Source organism: Chrysemys picta, chromosome 14 (genome assembly GCF_011386835.1).
Source record: "Chrysemys picta bellii isolate R12L10 chromosome 14, ASM1138683v2, whole genome shotgun sequence".
Classification (NCBI taxonomy): domain Eukaryota; kingdom Metazoa; phylum Chordata; order Testudines; family Emydidae; genus Chrysemys; species Chrysemys picta.
The window spans coordinates 5,792,156-5,813,502 of record NC_088804.1 but is presented as its reverse complement, the minus strand read 5'-3'; the positions used below and the strand labels follow the sequence as shown (position 1 = coordinate 5,813,502).

Genomic DNA, 21,347 nt, shown 5'->3' with positions numbered 1-21,347 from the left:
TGTATGTATTTTATGAGCACAGTCAAAGCTTGACTAGCTCAAGAAGGGGGAAAAGCCAAACATGGATGACTTGCAAGCTCCATCCAGTCTGCAATTGCCAGGCAACATCGCAGACAACTGGAAAAAATTCCGACAGAGGTTTGAATTGCATTTAGCAGCCACAGGGGAAGAGGAGAAAAATGATAAAGCAAAATCCATCTTTTTGCATATTGTGGGGAGGAAGCATTGGATATTTATAACAACTTTAAATTTGAAGAAGATGAAAGCATGAAGTAAAATACTCACTACTTGAGGAGCACTGTGTGACATACTATACCTTGGGGGAGCACTCTGTAACTCTCCTATTCCTCATTTATAGAATTGTATGCCATGTGAGGAATCAGGGGAAAGTTTATGATCCGCTGAAAGTCATTGTTCTAGCTAAATATGTAGATCATTAGTGCATATAAAGTTATGAGATTGTGTAGTATGGTTGTCACTAAAACATGCTGTAAGTTGGGGAATCGGCAGATATTCGCTCCCCAGAGACAATAGCAAGGAAAGTAACCAGCGCCCGGGGGGGGGGGGATGTCAAACAACCATCAACAGCTATTGTCCAGCAAGGAGCTACAATGCGATGACTCACCTGCATGAGGCCACCCCAGGGGAATCGCTCAACCTTGCCTGGGGACTCAGCAATGCCCCCAGACATGTTTTCCAAGCACATGGACTGAGGGTATAACACAGAACACAGCGGCCCCAGACTGCACCTTTTCTTCTCTCCTCCTCCCACCTATGTGCAAGCAACAAGGATGCTGAGAAGACTGAAGATTCCAACAGAGGAGACTGGCCCAGGTTTCAGGGATGAAATGCAATATCCAGTGGGGTGAGAAAAACTGCATCATCTAAATGTTGCCCAGTCTAATAGGGTTGAGAGTTTAGACTGAGTGCTTCTATTTTGTTTTCTTTTGGTAACCACGCTGACTTTTTGCTTATCACTTATAATCGCTTAAAATCTATCTTTTGTAGTCAATAAATTTGTTTTATTGTTTATCTTTACCAATGAGTAGCCTGAAGTGTTTGGTAAATCTGCTCAGGTTTTTACAAAGACTGGTGTCTGTCCACTTCCTATTGATGAAGTGGTGAACCAAGTAATAAACTAGCACTGCTCGTCTTGAGCAGTGCAAGATGGTACAGCTGGAGGGTGCAAGCCGGGGAGAATTGGGCTGGTGCCTTTCTCTGTGTGATTCATGAGTGGCTCTGGGAGCATTCATGCAATCTAGCTGGGTGTAGGGCTTCACATCCCGCTGTGCTGAGTGATCACAGCGCCTGGAGGAGTTTGCTACTTGTCACTAGCAAAGCATTGTGAGAGACAGCCCAGGCTGGAGAGTTAAGGGGGCACAGCGGTCCCACAGTCCCAGGCTGCACCCCGGGGGTCCTGTCACATGCTGCCTGCCAAAGAGGAATGAGACCGTTGAGACAGACACATTTTGTACATGCATGCAAAACCGATGACACCAGAGAGCAATGTCACAGAATTAAGGAGCATCACTAAGTGAGTTGACAGTGTCTCTGGTCAGAGATAGAATCATTTGTGGCATTACAGACAGTGTGCTAAGAGAGAGACTGCTCTGTGAAGATTTAACTTTAGAAAAAGCAGCTCTCCGGACAGGTAGGGCAGCAGAAACTGTGAAAGCACAAGCCAATGCGCTGAATTCACCAGAAGGGGTTATCTGTGTAGTAAGTACAAAAGAATATAGCCAGAAAAGGTCAAATCAAAGCGTGGAACCACTCACTGTGAACACCACTGCTGGGGGGAGATTGGGTACAGCCAGCTACACATGTGTGTTGTCTTTGGGAAACTCTATCATAAATGTGGGGGAAATAATCATTTTGCAAAATGCTGCAGATCCCCAAAGCAGAAAAGTGACGTGTGTTAAGTTGAAGACAACCTGGTTGAGGACTTTTACACACATGTGCCGGGATGAGAGGGACTGGATACTGCCCATGACAGCGAATGAAACAATTATTCCACCGAAACTGGACACAGGAGCTCAGGTCACTATTCTGTCTGAACAGGATTATGAGAGACTGAAGATAAGACCAAAACTGGGACCAACAAACAAAGTAACTGGTTATTCTGGAACAAATATAGCAGTAAAGGGGAGGTGCATTGCTAGCATCAACCATAAAAACAACATGTATAGGCTCCTGTTCATTGTAGTGCCAAAGGACGCGACATCAATTTTAGGCCTGGCTGCCTCGGAAAAACTCCATCTGGTAAAACGGGTGCTCTCACTATAAGATCATACTGACGCTGGCTATGGGGCACTCTTTTGGGAATATCATGATCTGTTCCAAGGGTTGGATTGTTCCAGGGTGAATATACGATCCGGATGAACAAGCAGGTCCCTCCAGTTTCCATCCATCTAGAAAGGCAGGGCATCGGTGTCCCAGAACATTTTGCACTCTGTGCAAAATGCCATTTGCACTCCGTGATAAACTCAAGGCTGAGAGCAATGCAAGTAATACAAAAAAGGGAGGAGCCAACGGAAAGCGTGAGCTCCCTCGTCATTGTGGAGAAAAGCAACGGCCAGCTCCACATATGCTTAGATCAGCGAGACTTCAACAAGGTGAAAAAAAAGAGAGAACATTTCAAACTGCCAACCAGAGAAGAGATTATGGCTCAATATTTCAGCACGTTGGCTGCCTCCTCGGGATTTTGGCAGCTAAAATTAACTGAAGAAAGATCAAAACTATGCATATTGAATACCCCATTTGGAAGATACGGATTCTTACGCCTACCCATCAGCATAGCTTCAGCACCAGAAGTGGACCACAACCACACATCTGATTCATGAACATATTAGTGGTGTCAACACCTCAGTGGCACGCTTGGGAAGCACGGGGGTCGAGAACGCAGTGTAGGTGTGTGCGCAGCTCACCGCAGACTCGCTTGTGGGGGTTTTTTTTATTCTTTTCTCATCCCGGCATGTTGTTTAATGAACCCCCAGATCATTCCAGGCCTCCCAGGCGTGAGTGGGATGGCCAGTGGCATGGCCAGTTCAGTTACCATCCAACTCCGGCTGCCCTGCCACCGGCCCCACGTGTTACAAGAGAGGCAGATGTCCCGGGGTCCAGCTCACTTACCCATCAGCCCCGCTTGCTTCAGGCCCCAGAGGGCGGCTCCGGTGGCAAAGGAATTCCACAGCGTGCCAATCACCGCGTAGGTCAGGATTGCCCCGAGATTGTCAAAGAACAGCCGGCTAGGCATGAAATAGCCCGAGTCCAGGACGATGGGGGGCAGGAGGAAGAGGAAGAACATGCTGGGCTCCAGCTGGTACTCCGCTCTCTTAGCGATGGCCAGAACAATGCCCCCGAGGCCCAGCCCCAGCAGGATGAGGAGGCAACTCTCTGGGACCACGGACGTCACCTTCCTGGACAGCTGGAACACTGCAGGGCAGACAGGGACCAGGGCATCACTGCGGGGCCCCAAGCCCCAGCTTACAACACTCTGGGAGTGTGCCACCATCCCCAATGCACTGACACTGCAACAGGGCTTCCTCAAAGGACTACGTGGGCTCCAGGGTAATGAGGGATCATCATAGCCTGCCCCATGGCCATGTACGCACAGCCCAGCAGAGCACCAGTGTCCCAGAACATCCCAGCCTGCCCCATGGCCATGTACGCACGGCCCAGCAGAACACCAATGTCCCAGAACATCCCAGCTGCCCCATGGCCACGTACACACGGCCCAGCAGGGCACCGGTGTCCCAGCACATCCCAGCCTGCCCCATGGCCATGTACGCACGGCCCAGCAGGGCACCGGTGTCCCAGCACATCCCAGCCTGCCCCATGGCCATGTACACACGGCCCAGCAGGGCACCAGTGTCCCAGAACATCCCAGAAGCCCCATGGCCATGTACGCACGGCCCAGCTGGGCACCAGTGTCCCAGAACATCCCAGCTGCCCCATGGCCATGTACACACGGCCCAGCAGGGCACCGGTGTCCCAGAACATCCCAGCTGCCCCATGGCCATGTACGCACGGCCCAGCTGGGCACCAGTGTCCCAGGACATCCCAGCCTGCCCCATGGCCATGTACACACGGCCCAGCAGGGCACCGGTGTCCCAGCACATCCCAGCTGCCCCATGGCCATGTACGTACAGCCCAGCAGGGCACCGGTGTCCCAGCACATCCCAGCCTGCCCCATGGCCATGTACGTACAGCCCAGCAGAACACCAATGTCCCAGCACATCCCAGCCTGCCCCATGGCCATGTACGCACAGGCCAGCTGGGCATCAGTGTCCCAGGACATCCAGCTGCCCCATGGCCCAGCTGGGCACCGGTGTCCTGGCACTCTATGCAGCTGGCTATAGGGAACTCCTGGTTCATGCTCTAAAGAAGCAGAGATGTTTAAGTCCCTCTGTTCTTTCAGGCCCTCGTCTGCCGTGCTGAGAGTCAGTGGCGTGTTTATTATCTGACTTCTAGGTTCTTTCCATTTCCTGTTAACACGGAGTAATTCATTTTCCGTTATTTTCTTCCAATTTGTCACCTTTGGTATTGTTTAGAAACTGAAGACTCAATCGAGCAGTCTTCCTTGTTGTCCTGCAGGCAGCCCTCTGTTCACCCCAGTCACTTCCCTGAGGAACGGTCAGCGGGACTAACGCCCCCGTCGCAGAGAACGGACTGGCTCTCCAAGCAGCCGCAAGAGCTTTCTCTGTGGCAGCCTCAGCCAGCAAAGGGGACGCGTCTGACCGATTGCTGCAGAACACACACTATCGAATCCCCAGACAGCGGCGCGTAGCTTTCCCCCCGAGTGACTTCTGTGCAAAAAATACAACATGCAAAAAAGGTGCCAGCGTGGCACTGGATTGAGAGGGTATTTCTAAGTGATTTATTCCATTTAGGGTCTGGGACTGAATCTTAAACGGCTCCCAAACGGGACTGTTGGGCAAACGGCTCCTACTGCAACGCCAATCCGCCAGCTGTGTGACAAAGGCAAACAGTGTGCACGCAGCAAGGCCAGGCAGGATAGCAGGGTCCCCTTGGCGTCCCCTTTCTAGCAGGCCCATCTGGGACCTGCCTACCCTCCGCCGCTGTCAGACCCCAAGCCCAGACTCCTGCTACAGTACACAACGTTGCTGCATGCCGCTGACCTTGTCACACCCTCTGCCACCCAAGATGGTCTCCCAGAGCCTTTGAGCTCCGTGGCCTTTGCTCTGCAGCAGGGCATGGAGCAGGCTGGGATGTTCTGGGACACCGGTGCCCAGCTGGGCCATATGTACGTGGCCAAGGGGCAGGCTGGGATGTTCTGGGACACTGATGCCCTGCTGGCCGCTCGCACTGGCATGAGGATCCCGAGCCCCCAGCTCTGGCCCTGGCTGGGCGCTCGAGAAGGGCTCGCAGCAGTCGGTAGTAACAGGATCACTGAGCGAGCGGAGGCATCGTCAGTGAGCCAGCACTGCCCATCCGGACTCAGCCAGTCTCAGCTGCCTTGGGCCCTGCGGGTGGGATGGGACTTGCTGCCCCTGGCTGGGGCGTCTCTCTGGTAACATGGCACCTCCTCACACACACACACATGCTAACACAGTGGTCTCCCCATTACCAATCACTGCTGGGCAACCGTCTCCTGGCTGCAGGTCGATCACCAGTGCCACCCCAAAATGCAGGCACACAAGCCTGTGCCCCCTGTCTGCTGAGCGCTCACCCCCATGAGATCACGGGAACTCATGGAGAAACACGCTGTGGCCTGGGAAACCAAACGTTCCCAGCACTGAACCACCTCCCATCAGCACGCAGGCTGTGTGATCGTCACTCTCAGATGGGTTCAGGGCACATGGCCTCTTCCCCCTCCCCAGGGCCTCCTGCAGGACCTGCTGGAACCCCAAGGATTTCCCTCCCCACTTGGCAATTGTTGGGGGTTTGGTATTGGTGACTCAGTAGGGAGCGCTCTCCCCTTCAGTCAGTGCTGACCCCAATGCCCCAGCACGGTGCTAGAGGGTGCTATGCTACAGGCAGTCAGACGGGGGCTCAGTAGGGGGTGCTCTGCCCTCAGTCAGTGCTGACCCCAATGCCCCAGCACGGTGCTAGAGGGCGCTATGTTACAGGCTGTAGGTCGGGGGCTCAGCAGGGGGCGCTCTGCCCTCAGTCAGTGCTGACCCCAATGCCCCAGCACGGTGCTAGAGGGCGCTATGTTGCAGGCAGTCAGACGGGGGCTCAGCAGGGGGCGCTCTCCCCTTCAGTCAGTGCTGACCCCAATGCCCCAGCCTGGTGCTAGAGGGTGCTATGTTACAGGCTGTAGGGCGGGGGCTCAGCAGGGGGCGCTCTGCCCTCAGTCAGTGCTGACCCCAATGCCCCAACACATACCTACGGGATTGTGCTGCCAGAGGTGCAGGCTTTTGGAAGAGATGTAAAACTGAGTCATCTTCAGGATCATGTAGCCCGTTTCCTAAGACTGGGGCTACTAACCTCACTGTCTTGGCTAAATTCCAACCTGAGCAATTCAATTCTGTTCATCTGACTTCTCCCTGCAACTTTCATGACAGGCCTTAGTCTTCTTCACTGAATTAATCACAGCAAGAGACGCTTAGACAAAGACTCAGCCTATGCCCCAGACAGCACCCAGGGCCTGTCAGCACGGGGGTGCCTGGGAAAGACACCTCTGCACTGTAAGTGCTGTCAAGGGCTCCGGATGCAAGCTGGGTCCCGAAGGCAAGCAGGACCCGATGCTGAGGGTGATGCAGGCCGCTGCTAGTCACCAGACCTGATTCTGATTATCCATATAAACATCCCAGCTGCGTGAGAATCCTACTACGCTCGTGACCTCACTGACATCTTGTGGCAGTGAGTTCCGCAGGCTGAATGTGTGTTATGTGAAACGGTTACTTCCTTTCATCAGTTTTAAATATGTTTCCTCTCTGTTTCATTGGGTGCCTTTTGTCCACTCTGGGGTCTCTGCAGGGCTCCCTCCTTTTCTCCCCTCACACCTTTTCCCTAGGGGCTCTCACCCCTTCATCCAGCCTCAGCTCCCATGTCCATGCTGATGGCACACACATCTACTTTTCCATTGGTGACCTTTCTCCTTCCACGCAGTCCCACATCTCCCCCGCGGAGGTCTCACCAACTGCTGACTCCTCCCTCTCCCTTGCCCCACACGTCTAGGGCAGGTCAAGAGCTTTACACTTCTTCCTCCGCAATGTGTCTAAGAACTAACTCTCACCCCCACCCCGTGACAACCTGACCCAAATGCAGGTGCTCGGATCCTCCTAGCCTGTCAACCTGACCCCACATTCCCACGTGCTCGGGGCCTGACGCAGGCGCAAGGAGCTGGCTAGCACACATCGGTGCCTCAGTTTACCAATGTGTAACGTGCCTAGAGCAAACTAGCCATGGTGCTGAGGGAGAACCGAGGTGTGAAAAAACCTCACACAAAGTGCTAGCGTATTCATAGTGGGTTGTAGGCGGCCGTGTGCCACGCACTGTCACACAGCTACGCGTTGCACACCCGTTCACGGACGTTTTTATCCCTATCATGCTCACTCACCCAAAAAGTTGAGACTTGCCTCACATGTTCCACTCTAGCTCCTTCTCTACTATCTGGTGAGCCCCAGCCATGTGCTCGGCCTTGTAACAAGCACATAAAGGCGATGGGGAAGATCTAACTCTGCCACAGGCACTCATCCATAGATCTCCGGGCACTTCAAAGGAGGTCAGGCTGATTATCCTCATTTTACAGATGGGGGAAACTGAGGTACGGACAGGCGAAGCTATTTGCCCACGGTCACCCACAGGCCGGTGTAGGGTGACCAGATGTCCCGATATTCTAGGCTTTGTTTTATAAAGGCACCTATTACCTCCCATCCTTTGTCCCGACTTTTCATACTTCCTCTCTGGTCACCCTAGGCTAGTAGCAGAACGGGAAACAGAACTGAGGTCTCCTGAGGCCCAGGACAGTATTCTAGAGGGGCCTTACTCCTCCCCCTTTCATCCAGCTTTATCAACGGATTCCAAACTATAAAGACACATCACCACCACCCACACCGCCCAAACCGTAGCCTTCTCTGAGTGTCTCCTGCCACGCAGAGTAACAGCAACTCCGGGGCCTTCCTTCGGTCTCCCACGCAATTACCGACCCAGCCTAGCCTCATTTAGCTTGTACGGCCCAACCCTACAGGGCCTCTCTCTTCCTCCCGCAGTTCCTCTGCCCCTCTTCCTGGTCACGCTCCACCCTCCCAGAAGCGCAATCCCTCACCTTTGGGGAGATGTTTGGTCCCCGCATCCGCCGACGTCACTCTCCCCTGAGTTGTCGTTTCCTGTCGCAGGGTCTTAGAAACAGGGGCGCTGGCTCACAGTGGGGACGCTGGGTAAGGCGGCACAGCAGCTAAAGCCACCTGGTACCGGCGGGGTGGCTAAAGAAGGGGCAGGGGAGCAAGGGGACAGTTGGAGCCGCTCTCGCCAGCTGCAGTCTGCTGATTTTTTGGAGCCGCCCGGGTGGGTGTGGGGCTGAGGAGGACTGTGATGGAGGAGAGACCTGGGTGCCATGGACTAGCTCGGGGAGGGCGTGGCCTGACCGGGGGGGCGTGAAAGAATGAGCAAAGACATTGTGGGAGAGGTGAACAAATGGGTGTCCGGGGCTAGTATTACTGGACAGGTCCCAGGCCACGTGATAAGAGACAAAGGGGATAAGTAGAGAGGAGCAGAGATGGGCAGGGCCCACCAGGGGAGGATGAAAAGCTTGACCCTGAATCAGAGATGGATTAAGGTCTCCTGGGGCCCCCAGAACAAGAACCATGGCCCTACCCCACCCCTTCCGCCTGCGGCCTGGCCCCATTCCACCCCTTCCCCCGTGTCCCTACCCCTATTCCACCCCTTCCCCCGTGGCCCCTCCCCCGTTCCGCCCCTTCCCCAGTGGCCCTGCCCCCGTTCCCCATGGCCCCACCCCCGTTCCGCCCCTTCCCTTGTGTCCCCGCCCCTGTTCTGCTCATGGCCCCGCCCAGTTCCGCTCCTTCCCTGCAGCCCTGCCCTCCATCTGCTCCTTTCCACACCCCCCCGCCCGCCACTGCTGCAGTCCCAAGACCAGAGAAGCTCTATGCCCCCACCACAGCCCCGGGACCGCGGCAGGGAGTGAGAGCTCCTCCAGCCCAGGGGCTGTGGCAGGCCGAGATTTTTCCAGGGGGCCCAAATTGGCCAGGCCCCCTGATGAGGCCTGGGGGCAGAGACATGGTCAGGTCAGCGGGATGCCCGGAGGGACCGAGGGGGGCGTCCGGAAGGCTGCAGGGGAGGAGGCGGCAGAGGAGCGGTGCATTCTGGACACATTCGAGAGGCACTGGCTCATTCTCCCTAGCTGAGAATAGCTCAGAGAGCAAAGGCCGCCCACTCAACCGGCAGGAGCGTTTCCCGTAGAGCTGCACGGGGGCTGCAGCAGCAGCAACGTGACAGGCGGTGAGGGCACCGGTTATTTGGGGATCGCGCTGACTGGAACATGACCAAACCCACCGCCGGCCTTGTCTTGCTTTTTGGGCCCTTTCTCCCCCACACCCATTTCTCCTGCCCCTGTGTCCATGACTCCTGTTCTCTCTCTCTCCTGCACACAGGGTTCCCAGCCCTCTCTCCATCTCGTCTCCTTCCCTTCCATCCCTGAGCCCCTCCTCTGCCTTCTCCCCTCCTCCATTTCCCCAGGCCAGGGTCAGCGTCCTCGGAAGGTCCAGGAACTCCCTGGCACAAACACGGCACTGGTTGGGCTCTGTGCCGCTGCCCACTGACGTAGGACCCGGAGCAAACGCGCAAGCCAAGTTCATGAGGAGCATATGCCGTTGCTCACCTCCGGCACGGACAAAGCACCAGCCACAGAGCACTCAGGGAGGGGACATGGACAACAACCAGGCTCGCCCCAACTTTTAAAGCCCAGGGGCTTTGCAGTCACACGAGTCAGGCCCAAAGAGTGCCATGGGCTGGGGCTAGGGCGGGTTGTCTCTGGACGGGGGGGTTTAGTCGCAGTGCAGACACAAGCTCAGCTAGACAGGCCCGGAGAAGGCCGCGGCAAGGCAAGAGAGCTGGAAAAGGCCAAGCAAAAAGCTACCAGCATAAAGTGGAAGAATGTGACGGCTCCCTGCAACCCAGGGCACCCGCCCCTCTCTGCCTGGGGGCTCTGCTCTGGGCTCGTGGGAGATCCATTTCTGTATCTGGCTCCCCAGAGAACAGCTCTGGCCAGGAGACAGCCCTTCCTTCTGTGACTGCCGGTGACTGTCACACCGCTGTCGTGGGCTCTCCCTGGCACTAACTAGGGGCCTCACAGCAGCTTCCGCTAATGCAGACTATGGTGCCCACCTCCTGAGTGGGGCTGGCTGCACTGCCAGGGAGCTTGTGGGTGCTGGCTACTACCTACAAAGCCCTAACGTGTGTATGCTCGCCATCCCCCGGAGTAGCCTGCAGGAATCGAGACTAGCTGTGGTGGCAGAACATGTCCTCTTTGTCGCTCTCCTCAGTGGAGGAGGAACTGGGTACCAGCTCCTCAAGCATGTGAATGGTTGTTGCCTTAACACAGGGGTGGGCAAACTACACCCCGGGGGCCACATCCAGCCCTTCAGATGTTTTAATCCGGCCCTCGAGTTCCTGCCGGGGAGCGGGGTCCAGGGCTTGCCCCGCTCTGGCACTCCAGCCGGGGGCTTGCCCCGCTCCGCGTGTGCTGTGACTCCGCGCAGCTCCCGGAAGCAGCGGCATGTCTCCCCTCCGGCTCCTATCCATAGGGTCAGCCAAGGGTCTCTGCAGCTCCCATTGGCCAGGAACCACGGCCAATGGGAGCTGCAGGGGCGGCACCTGCGGACGGGGCAGCGTGCTGAGCACCTGGCTGCGCCTCTGCATAGGAGCCGAAGAGGGGACATGCCGCTGCTTCCGGGAGCTGCTTCAGGTAAGTGTCACCTGGAGCCTGCACCCCTGACCCCCTCCCACACCCCAACCCCCTGCCCTGATCCCCCTCCCGCCCTCCGAACCCCTCGGTCCCAGCCCAGAGCCCCCTCCTGCACCCCCAACTCCACCCCAGAGTCTGTACCCCCAACCAGAGCCCTCACCCCCCCCCCCCCGCACTCCTGCCCCAGCCCAGAGCCCCCTCCCACATCCTGAATTCCTCATTTCTGGCCCCACCCCAGAACCTGCACCTCCAGCCAGAGCCCTCAGCCCCTCCTGCACCCCAACCCCCAATTTCGTGAGCATTCATGGCCTGCCATTGAATTTCCATACCCAGATGTGGCCCTCGGGCCAAAAAGTTTGCCCACCCCTGCTGTGTGCCATGTGGCTGGATACTCCCTCCACGAGTGCCACAAAACCACCCACAACCTGCACAAACCAATGCAGAAATGCAAACTCCTTTGTAGTCATGGTGCAGCGATCGGGGGAGGGCGGAGAGCTCTAATTTTACACACAGAAAGCAGGAATTTGAGAAATTAAGGTTCCCACAGCAACTGTAACTTGGCCACCCGTAAATTAACTTCAGCGCCTAAGCACCATAGACAGCATCCAAAATACCGTGCAGCGAGGCCGATTTGCAGTTGCTATGAGAGCTCTGATACACCGGTGGTTAAAAAGGGAGAACGTTGCTGACATGAAACCACAGAAAAACCTCTGAAAAACTCCTACACCCAGGAAATAAGAAGTGCCAACCTAGTGAGCGACGTGCTCAAATGCCCGTGTGTGAGTGCTTGGCCTTGCACAGAAAGCTGGCCTTCAGAGACGAAGGACAGGACAACCAGGAGACTGTTTATTCATTGTGAAAAACCCTTTGGTTTTGTGCGACCTTGCCACAGAAATAATTCCGATCCGCCACTGTGGACAGACACGACAATTACAGTGCACAAATGCATCATTCCCAGAAAACTTCGGACAAGACAAGGAGCTCCTGCGACTTAAAAGCCTCCGAATGGAGCCCTGGCTTCAGCCTGAGCTCTGGCACCTCCAACGAATGTTGGAACAGGATGAAAATTCTCCACTGGACACAAGGCTGGTTGACAAGGATGACCCTTCTCCTCACAGATTTCAGTCCATTCTTTTGCCTGTACAATGTTAAGCATCCCGCAAGAATGGCAATGAGCACAGGTCCCTGAATGGGCCTCAGAAATTTCCGAAGTGGCCACCAGCGAGGAGCTTGCTCATAGACCGAGAAGTAATAAGACTTCCCCACACAGGCAGGTTCCGTGGCTAGACGCCGGTGTACAAGAGACCGCCTTTCCGTGTATTCCGGTGCTTGCGAAACGGGCCTGCGGCAGGGGAGCGGGGATCCGTGTGGGCTCTACCCACTGCAATAACTGTTTGGGGAGAAGACCTCTCGCTGTCAGTAGCACTTCAGCTATCACACACCAGGCCCGGGGGCCCTTTTACAGTGTCTCGGGTCGGGTACTTCTGAAAACAGCACTCTCTCTCCACCAGCCATGGTGGCGTTGAACCCTCGCGTAGCTAACTTGACATCATCAACTGGGGGACTCAGCTACCCTCTCCCCCCACCAAGGGAAGAGCAGAAGAACGAGTTGGCTGTTTGCTCACACTTCTCACGCAGATTTAACTCCCAGGCACATGCCTGACAAACATGCAGCCAAGGGATTCAGTTCCCGCCCCGGTTAGCAGAGCTGCAATTCTGCGGGGCCCGCGAGAGCCAGCAGCCGGGTAAGAGCGACGCTGGTGCTGCCCTTCAGGGCCCTGCAGCCACTCCTGAGCACCAGGAAGCCTCCCTGCCAGGGGCGGTTCTAGCTTTTTTGCTGCCCCAAGCACGGCAGGCAGGCTGCCTTCAGCGGCGCGTCTGCGGGAGGTCCCCGGTCCCGTGGATTCGGCGGCATGCCTGTGGGTGGTCCCCGGTCCTGCAGCTTCGGCATACCCGCCGCCGAATTGCCGCCGAATCCGCGGGCTGGCGGACCTCCCGCAGGCATGCCGCCGAAGGCTGCCTGACTGCCGCCCTCGCAGGGACCGGCAGGGCCTGCCGCCCCAGGTACGCGCTTGGAGTGCTGGTGCCTGGAGCCGCCGCTGCTCCCTGCTAGCAGAGCTAAGAGCCACCACATAGGCCACAACTGTATCCACCCAGCCGACAAGAGCTGCTAGCACATGCAGGCAGCACCAACCCCCGTCCAGAGGCAGCTGCCCCCAACAGGGAGCACAAGCTGCTCCTATCCAGAGCCACTCGGGCTCCATCTAGCTTCTCTCTCGTTCTACCTCAGTCACACGGAAACAGGACTCAGACCAGGGACAGGGAAGACTCCGTGGAGCCTGGTGTCACAATTCCAGGGCAGCTGCACCTGTATTCCCCATCTGGGGTCCCTTGAGGGCAGCCTCTTAAGGTTTCCAGCCCCCAGCTGCCCCCGCTCTGGGGCAGAGACCCGCAGGGGTTTTAAGGCTGTACAGCTCCCTGCATTACACTGGGCTATCCCCAGCAAGCCAGACTGCCCAAACAGGCGCTTTGCTGTCTCTCGGAGGACTACAAGCAGCATATCGCCAGCCCCTTCTCAGCAAACACGTCTACTCTTAAGGTGAAAGCATTACAGAGAAACCATATACAAAGAATAAAAGAACTCACAAGCATGCTAAAAGCTTACCAGAGGTCACCCTGCAGTCTTGTGGGGTCCTAGTAAGCCAGGGTCTTCCGACCCTTCCCCAAGAGTTGGGGCCCCCTTGGACAGAAGGTCCTGTCCAATCACTGGATCAGACGCAGGCCCTGAGTCAGTTTAAGCTCGGGCTATTGATCCAGAAGTCCTTTCCTTGTCTGGTGGCCTCTGGAGAATCCAGTTTGAACCAGTATGTGAGCCCGTCCAGGAAGGTGGTACCTTACGGGTGGGTTACAACCTGGCTGTTTTGCCTTAATCCCCAGACACAGGGTTTAGTCCCTAGAGGAGCTGTGCAAGCCCTCCCCCATGGAGCATAACACAATCACACAGAAACCATTCATTTTACACAACGGACCCCAGAGATGCAGCAAGGGGTCGCCCTATCTGTCACACCTGTATGGCGACTTCGCCTTCAATAAAGCAATAGCCTGATGAGCTTTTCCCTGGCTAAGTGTGTTTGAGCTCTGCTGGACCAGGGCAGATCTGGGCTCCACCACTGCTGAAGAGAACAGAACCTACTGTCATTTCCCTGGTACCACAAAAATAAAACCACGTCTTTACACATAATCTGGGAGCAACTGATCTAGCAGCCCCACACTTACCCTCCAGATGTGCCCCAGTTCATTGTCACCCTGCCCGAGGCCTGTATCACCAACACCTGCCCCTCCCTTACCATTCCCAAGGGGTTGGGACCCCCAGCTCCTCCTCCTCCTCCTCACCCAGTGCAGCAAGCGCTTCCCCTCAACCAATTCCTCTGTGCATGCCTGGGTCACCTCTTGCCTGGATTATCTTGACCTTTGTCTCTCGGGTCACTCTGCTTCTCACCTCCCCCTCGGTCATTCTGTGCAGAATGTGGCTGTAAGAATCCCCGTCCTCTCCTGCTCTCCAGCCACGTCACCACTACAGCCGCTGGAACGTTTCCAGTAGAACATCTCTCCACAGGAAAACACCCAGGCAATGATCCATATGGATCAATGTTGTCTAATTTTTTGACAAGAACATGTGAAAGGGTTTTCATTTGGTCATTTGAATATTCTGATTCAGGGCAAAAGGAAATTTCAGAATATCAGAACAGAAATTCTGAGCTTCAACCAGCTCTGGTCACCACCTTCTCGTGTCCCTCCATGACCTTCTTGTCTCACACTCACCCTCCTCATCCTCATGGCTCTACAGAATTTTTCTGCTGTGCCAAGGGCTCTAGTCCTCACCCAGGACGAGGTATGTGGTGCTCTCCCTTTCACGCCAGCTAGAGTCCACCGGGGAAGCGTCTTCCTAACCCTCATCAAGCCGAGCCTGCTTTATGGCGTGAGGCAGCATGCCATATATCGCTCAGATATTTCTATCCTATCTCATGTAACTGTGGATGTTCTCATTAACCCTCTTTGAATCCCGCCATGTTCTTGGCCTCAATGACATCTTGTGGCAATGAGTTCCACAGCTGGGAACAGTGTACAAATTTAACAGCTTTAATTTGGTGCCTTTGAATTTCATTGGGTGATTTGTTCTAAGGTGAATAGGAGCACCTGAGAGACTTCCTCTTGGTCAAAAAAAACGAGGAGTCCTTGTGGTACCTTAGAGATACAGACTAACACGGCTACCACTGAAACTCCTCTAGGTCATTCGTGACTCTGAGTATAGACCAGTCATAGGCCCTTTTATTCATCTCTCCTCTAAACTCTATTGCCCTAATCTATTTAACCTCCCTTCCCGCAGAAGTCTTTATATGCCACTAATCGCTAGAGTCCTGCAAATCTGCGGGTATCTGCAGACCATGGATGCGGCTCGGATGCGGATGCAGATTCTGTATCCGCACTGGGTTCTACTAATCACGTTTACTGCCCTTCGCTGGGCCCTTCTAGTCTGCTGTACCCTCTCTGAGGCAAGGTGACCGGAATTGTCGGCGGTTACCGGTGGTGCTCGGGTAGGACCCACAATGTGCTTGGCCCTGACAGGAAGACACAGCCCTGGCCTGACCAGCTCGCAGTCTGAGCACACGCTGTGCCAGGGGAGAGAGAGCAGGGCACTGCCCGGATCACGGCATTATGAGCTAGGCAGGATTATTCTTCAGCTCCTCCTTTTCCAATCCCTCACCCCATGTTACAGGAGAAAACAGGGGGGGCCCTCCCCCCCACAATGGGCAGGAAAGCCCCTGCCCGCTGCGGGTCACCCCGGGTGGGAAGCCCAGCGCCATCCCCTCTTCGTGCATCACCCTTCACACTGCTCAGTGGCCGGGTACCCCTTGGAGGCCTGCCGAGCTCCGCCGGCTGGGGGCGGGGGGGACAGGCACCGGGATGGGGGGGGCGACCCCCCCCTCTCCGGGCTCGGCGAGGGTTACAGGTGCCCGCGCCCCCCGAAAGCCGAACCCGCTGCAGGGCACCTCCCGGGGGGCGCGGCAGCCCGGTGCCCCCTTCCCCGGGACGCCTGGGTCCCTGCTCGGCCCGGCGCGGAGCCCGGGCGCTCCGGAGGGGGGCGGGACCCGGGACGGTGCAGGGGGGTGGCCGGGGCGAGGCCGCAGGAGAGAAGCGGCCGGGATCGCGGGGCGGGCCGGATCCCGGGCTGGGGGGGTGCCCGGGCTGGGGGCGTGCAGGGGGGGACTCACCGATCTTGGCCAGACTCGCCACCAGGATCCAGCCCGCCACCAGGCAGGGCGCCTGCACCTCCCGCCACTGCCAGCGGAGCAGCGGCGAGCCCGGGGCCGCCCCCGGCGGGCTCTCGGGGGCAGAGGCCAGCGCGGGGCCGGTGGGGGGCTGCATCGCGCCCGCTCCGCTCCGCTCGCCGAGCTGCGCCGGGCTGCGGCTTCCCCCGGCCCCGGGAGAGCCGGAGGGAGCGTCACGTGCACGTGGGGCAGGAACGCCCCCGCCCCCAGCCCCCCCAAGCTCCACACCTGCCCCTAAATCCCCCCCTTCCACACCTGCCCCTAAATCCCCCCAGCTCCACACTTGCCCCTGAACCGCCCCCCAGTTCCACACCCGCCCCCGAGCCCCCCCCCCGCGTTCCACACCTGCCCCCGAGCCCCCCCCCGTTCCACACCTTCCCCCGAAACCCCCAGACACCCCACCTGCCCCCGAACAACCCCCCAGTTCCACAGCCGCCCCCGAGCCCCCCCGCGTTCCACACCTGCCCCTAAATCCCCCCAACTCCACAGCCGCCCCCGAACCCCCCCGTTCCACACCTGCCCCTAAATCCCCCCAGCTCCACACTTGCCCCCGAAACCCCCAGACACCCCACCTGCTCCTGAACCCCCTGTCTCCACACCTGCCCCTGAGCCCCCCCCCGCTCCACACCTGCCCCCGAACCGCCCCCCAGTTCCACACCCGCCCCCGAGTCCCCCCCGTTCCACACCTGCCCCTAAATCCCCCCAGCCCCACACCCGCCCCCGAACGCCCCCCAGCTCCACACCTGCTCCCAAACCCCCCCAGCTCCACACCTGCCCCTAAATCCCCCCAGCCCCACACACACCCCTGAACCCCCTCTGCCCCCAGCTCCACACTTGCCCCCGAAACCCCCAGACACCCCACCTGCTCCTGAACCCCCTGTCTCCACACCTGCCCCTGAGCCCCCCCGCTCCACACCTGCCCCTAAATCCCCCCAGCCCCACACCCACCCCCGAACCCCCCCCAGCTCCACACCCGCCCCCGAACCCTCCTGTCTCCACACCTGCCCCCGAACCTCCCCCCAGCTCCACACCTGCTCCCAAACCCCCCCAGCTCCACACCTGCCCCTAAATCCCCCCAGCCCTACACCCGCCCCTGAACCCCCCCCAGCTCCACACCTGCTCCCAAACCCCCCCAACTCCACACCTGCCCCTAAATCCCCCGAACCCCCCCAGATCCACACCTGCCCCTGAACCCCCTGGCCCCAGCCCCACACCTGCCCCTGAACCCCCTGTCTCCACACCTGCCCCCAACCCCCCCAGCTCCACACCTGCTCCCAACCCCCCCCAGCTCCACACCTGCCCCTAAATCCCCCCAGCCCCACATTTGCCCCCGAACCCCCCCCCAGATCCACACCTGCCCCTGAACCCCCCGGCCCCAGCCCCACACCTGCCCCTAAACCCCCCTGGCTCCACACCTGCCCCTCAGCCTCTCCAATTCCCAGACCCCTGCCGGCCTTGGACCCCCACCTGCCCCTGAACCACCCCTTCAGCTCCACCCTGCCCCCTGAACCACTCCTGCCCCCGAATCCCCATCTGGTCCCCTGAATTCCCATCTCCTGACCTTTCCTAACCCCCCCACATCTGCTCCCTGTTAATCCCCACACCCGCCCCCAGTGACAAAGGTATCACTGGCCCCTTTCCCAGGCAGTGTGGTCAAGCGCTGCTATCCGGCCTTTCTCAGCATGTGCCTTTCAGAACCATTCCAGTGCCTTAGAGTAGCAGAGCATGGTGCTACACACCGCCCGCCCTATCACTCCTCCTCACCCCCTTTCGCCCTACAACTCGCCACGTCTGTCCATCTTCTCCCCGGCTCAACCTTCTTCCTCTTGGACCTATGGCCAGGGCTCTCAGGAACATAAAAATATAAGAACAGCCACACTGGGTCAGACCAAAGGTCCATCTAGCCCAATATCCTGTCTTCTGACAGTGGCCAATGAACAGAACAGGGAATCATTAAGTGATCCTTTCCCTGTTGCTCATTCCCAGCTTCTGGCAAACAGAGACTGGGGACACTGTCCCTGCCCATCCTGGCTAATAGCCATTGATGGATCCATCCTCCATGAACTTATCAAGCTTTTTTTTGAATTATGTTATAGTCTTGGCCTTCACAGCGTCCTCTGGCAAAGAGTTCCATGGACGGACTGTGCGTTGTGTGAAAAAATACTTCCTTTTGTTTGTTTTAAACCTGCTGCTTGTTAGTTTATTTGGTGACCCCTAGTTCTTGTGTTATGAGAAGGAGTAAATAACACTTCCTCAATTACTTTCTCCACACCAGTCATGATTTTATAGACCTCTCTCATATCCTCCCTTAGTCGTCTCTTTTCCAAGCTGAAAAGTCCCAGTCTTATTAATCTCTCCTCATACAGAAGCTGTTCTATACCCCTCATCATTTTTGTTGCCCTTTTCTGAACCTTTTCCAATTCCAATATATCTTTTTTGAGACCGGGCAACCACATCTGCACACACTGTTCAAGAAGTGGGCGTACCGTGGATTTATATAGAGGCAATATAGGGTGACCAGAAGTCCCGATATTATTGGGACAGTCCCAATTTTAAGACATTTGTCCCGCGTCCCGACTGCACATCGGTCTGGACACCCTTTGTCCCGATATCGGGGACCGCTCACCATGAATCACCGCCAAAGTCCCGGGGCTGGCGTGGCCGTGCTTCCTGGGACAGCTCCCAGCGGTGCTTCCTGGGACTTCCTGGCACCGAGGCGGAGGGGGTCTCCGCGTGTTGCACCAGCTCCCTCCTGCCCAATCAGAGGTGCAGGGGCGGGGCTTGCAGGCGCCAACAGCGGGCAGAGAGCTCTCTGCCCCCCACAACCCAACCTGACGATCCAGAGGGACCTGCCGGATGCTTCCCGGGAGCCGCCCCAGGTAAGCACCACCGGGACTCCCCACCTCGCCCCACGGCAGGTCCCTCTGGCTCTTAGGGTCAGGGCGGAGGGGCAGGTGGCTGTGTGCTGCCGGCACCTGCAAGTCCCAGTCCGCGGCTCCGGCAGTTCCCATTGGTGCCACAGAGCTCACGCTTGTCACGGACGCAGCACGTGGAGAGTCTGGAGACCCCCCTCACCGCTCTGACCCTAGGAGCCAGAGACCTCCCAGCAGGGCTGGTGAGTGCGGCCAGGGAAGGGGGCAGAGTGTGATGGAGTGCGTGTCTGGGAGGTGTGTGGGGGCTGCTGGGCTGTGAGGGTGTGGAGGGCGCTGGGCAGTGGGGAAGGTTTGTGTGTTTTGGGGTGCTAGACAGTGGGGGCCTGTTGGGGGGTGCTGGGCAGTGGGGGAGATCTGTGTGTGTCAGGGCACTGGGGGTCTGTGTGGGGCATTGTGTAGTGGTGGTGGGGGTGTGGGGAAAGGCACTGGGAGGCAGGGAGGAGAAATCTGTGCGTATTGGGAAACTAGCGAGTGGGGGGTTCTGTGTGGGGTGCTGGGCAGCTGTGGTGGGGCTGTGGGCGGGGGGGCGCTGGGCAGAGGTGGTGGTGTGCACAGCAATGTGCATTTGGGGTGGAAATGTGGGGAGGTTGTGGGGGGGCGCTGGGCATAGTGGATCCAGAGGGCGCTAGGCAGGGGAGCTGTGTGTCGCAGCATGGGCCCACCCCCAGCAGAGTGTGTGCAGACTGGTCCACCTAGCTCATGGCAGAGCCAAGGAAAGGAGGCACCTGCCTTCCACCCAGGGCAGGCCGGGGCTGAGCACGGCGAAGCTGCTGCCCAGGTCACTTACCCACACTGGCAAGCAGGGATCGCACCTGGCGTCGTACATCTGCCCAATGTACAGTCGGGCGCTATTTGTCCGGATAGTCTGGTAAAATTTAAAATTTGGTAGTGAAATAGAAAATGAGTCGATTGGGACTGTCCCATTAAACCCGATTGGGATCTGTTCTCTACTGGCAATTTTGGTTTTTCAGGTTGTTTTGAGGTGTAACACAATTTACAGGAGGGATTTGTAGTTTACAGTTCTGAACCACAGTGCATACCGTAGGACAAACTACAGTGGGCCCGTAATAACACGTAAGAAGCACAGAGACTGCGCGGTTCTTTTCAGTGGCTGGCTAGCTAACGGTCTTCAGCCGAAAACCTCAGCTGAAATGGCAACGGCAAGGGAGGAGCCAGCTACCAAAAAACAAAAAAGATACAGGACAGAATGGGAAGCCACTTACACCTGGATTCGGAAATCCTATGAGGGTGATTCAAAAGCCTTTGGTGAAGCATGCAGGAAGGAATTTACCATTTGCCATGGCGGTGAGTCTGATGTTAAGCATCATGCGGATTCAAAAAATCATGAACAAAACGCCAAGACTCACAAGAGCAATACCCTGGTCTCACATTTTTTCAGCAAGCCAAATGAATCCTTCAATAACAAAGTTATCGCTGTGGAGCTATCTCAAGTTTACCACACAGTAGTCCACCAGCACTCCTATCGCTCGTGTGACTGTGAACTTAAACTGGCACCTACTTAGTATCCAGATTCAACGATTGCGAAGCACGTCAGCTGTGGCCGGACTAAAGCGGAGGCATTGATGAAAAATGTGCTGTCGCCGCTCTCAACAGAATTTTTAAAAGACCTCAGCAAGCCAGACGGTCCCTATTTCTCAGTTGCCACAGATGGATCTAACAAGGGCAATGTGAAAACTTTCCCCTTATCGCTGAGATACTGGGCACCCGAACATGGGGTCCGAGATAAACTGTTAGATTTCTATGAGCAAAGCGAAGAAACTGCAGAGGCAATAAGCAACACTAGGGTTACCATATTTTAATTTTTAAAAAGGAGGACATTCCGTGGGCCCCGGCCCCGCCCCAACTCCGCCCCTTCCCCGCCCCCAGCCCTGCCCCAACTCTGCCCCCTCCCCTGAACACTCCGCCCCCTGCTCCTCCCCCTCCCCTGCTTCCCGTGAATCAAATGTTCGCGGGAAGCCTGAAACAGGGAGGCAGCAGGTAAGCTGGGGCGGGGGCTGGGGCTGGGGCGGGGTGTGGCGCGGCCCAGTCCGGCCCCCCTGGCCGAGCGGTTCCCTCTGCCGGCTGGCCAGCCCAGGCCAAGAGGCTCTGGCCCCGGCGTCTCCCGCCCAGCTCGGCTCGGGCCCTGGGGCGCCGGTCCCCGGCCAAGTGCCCGTGCCCCCGGCCAAGCACCGCGCC

At 57.3% G+C, this 21,347-nt stretch overlaps 1 protein-coding gene across 3 annotated transcripts in view; it reads right to left on the bottom strand.

Annotated features, from left to right (window-relative positions):
* Positions 1-19,658, bottom strand: part of SLC9A5 (solute carrier family 9 member A5) — a 51,199-nt gene extending 31,541 nt beyond the window's left edge. For all 3 annotated transcript variants that reach the window (XM_008175593.4, XM_042852011.2, XM_042852012.2), the window contains exons 1-2: positions 16,162-19,658; positions 3,130-3,432 (exon numbers count right to left, since the gene is read on the bottom strand). In XM_008175593.4, the coding sequence (XP_008173815.2) occupies positions 3,130-3,432; positions 16,162-16,315 (457 nt within the window). In that variant the 5' untranslated portion in view covers positions 16,316-19,658. The remainder of the gene's footprint in view (positions 1-3,129; positions 3,433-16,161) is intronic.
* Between the last annotated feature and the right edge of the window lie 1,689 nt (positions 19,659-21,347).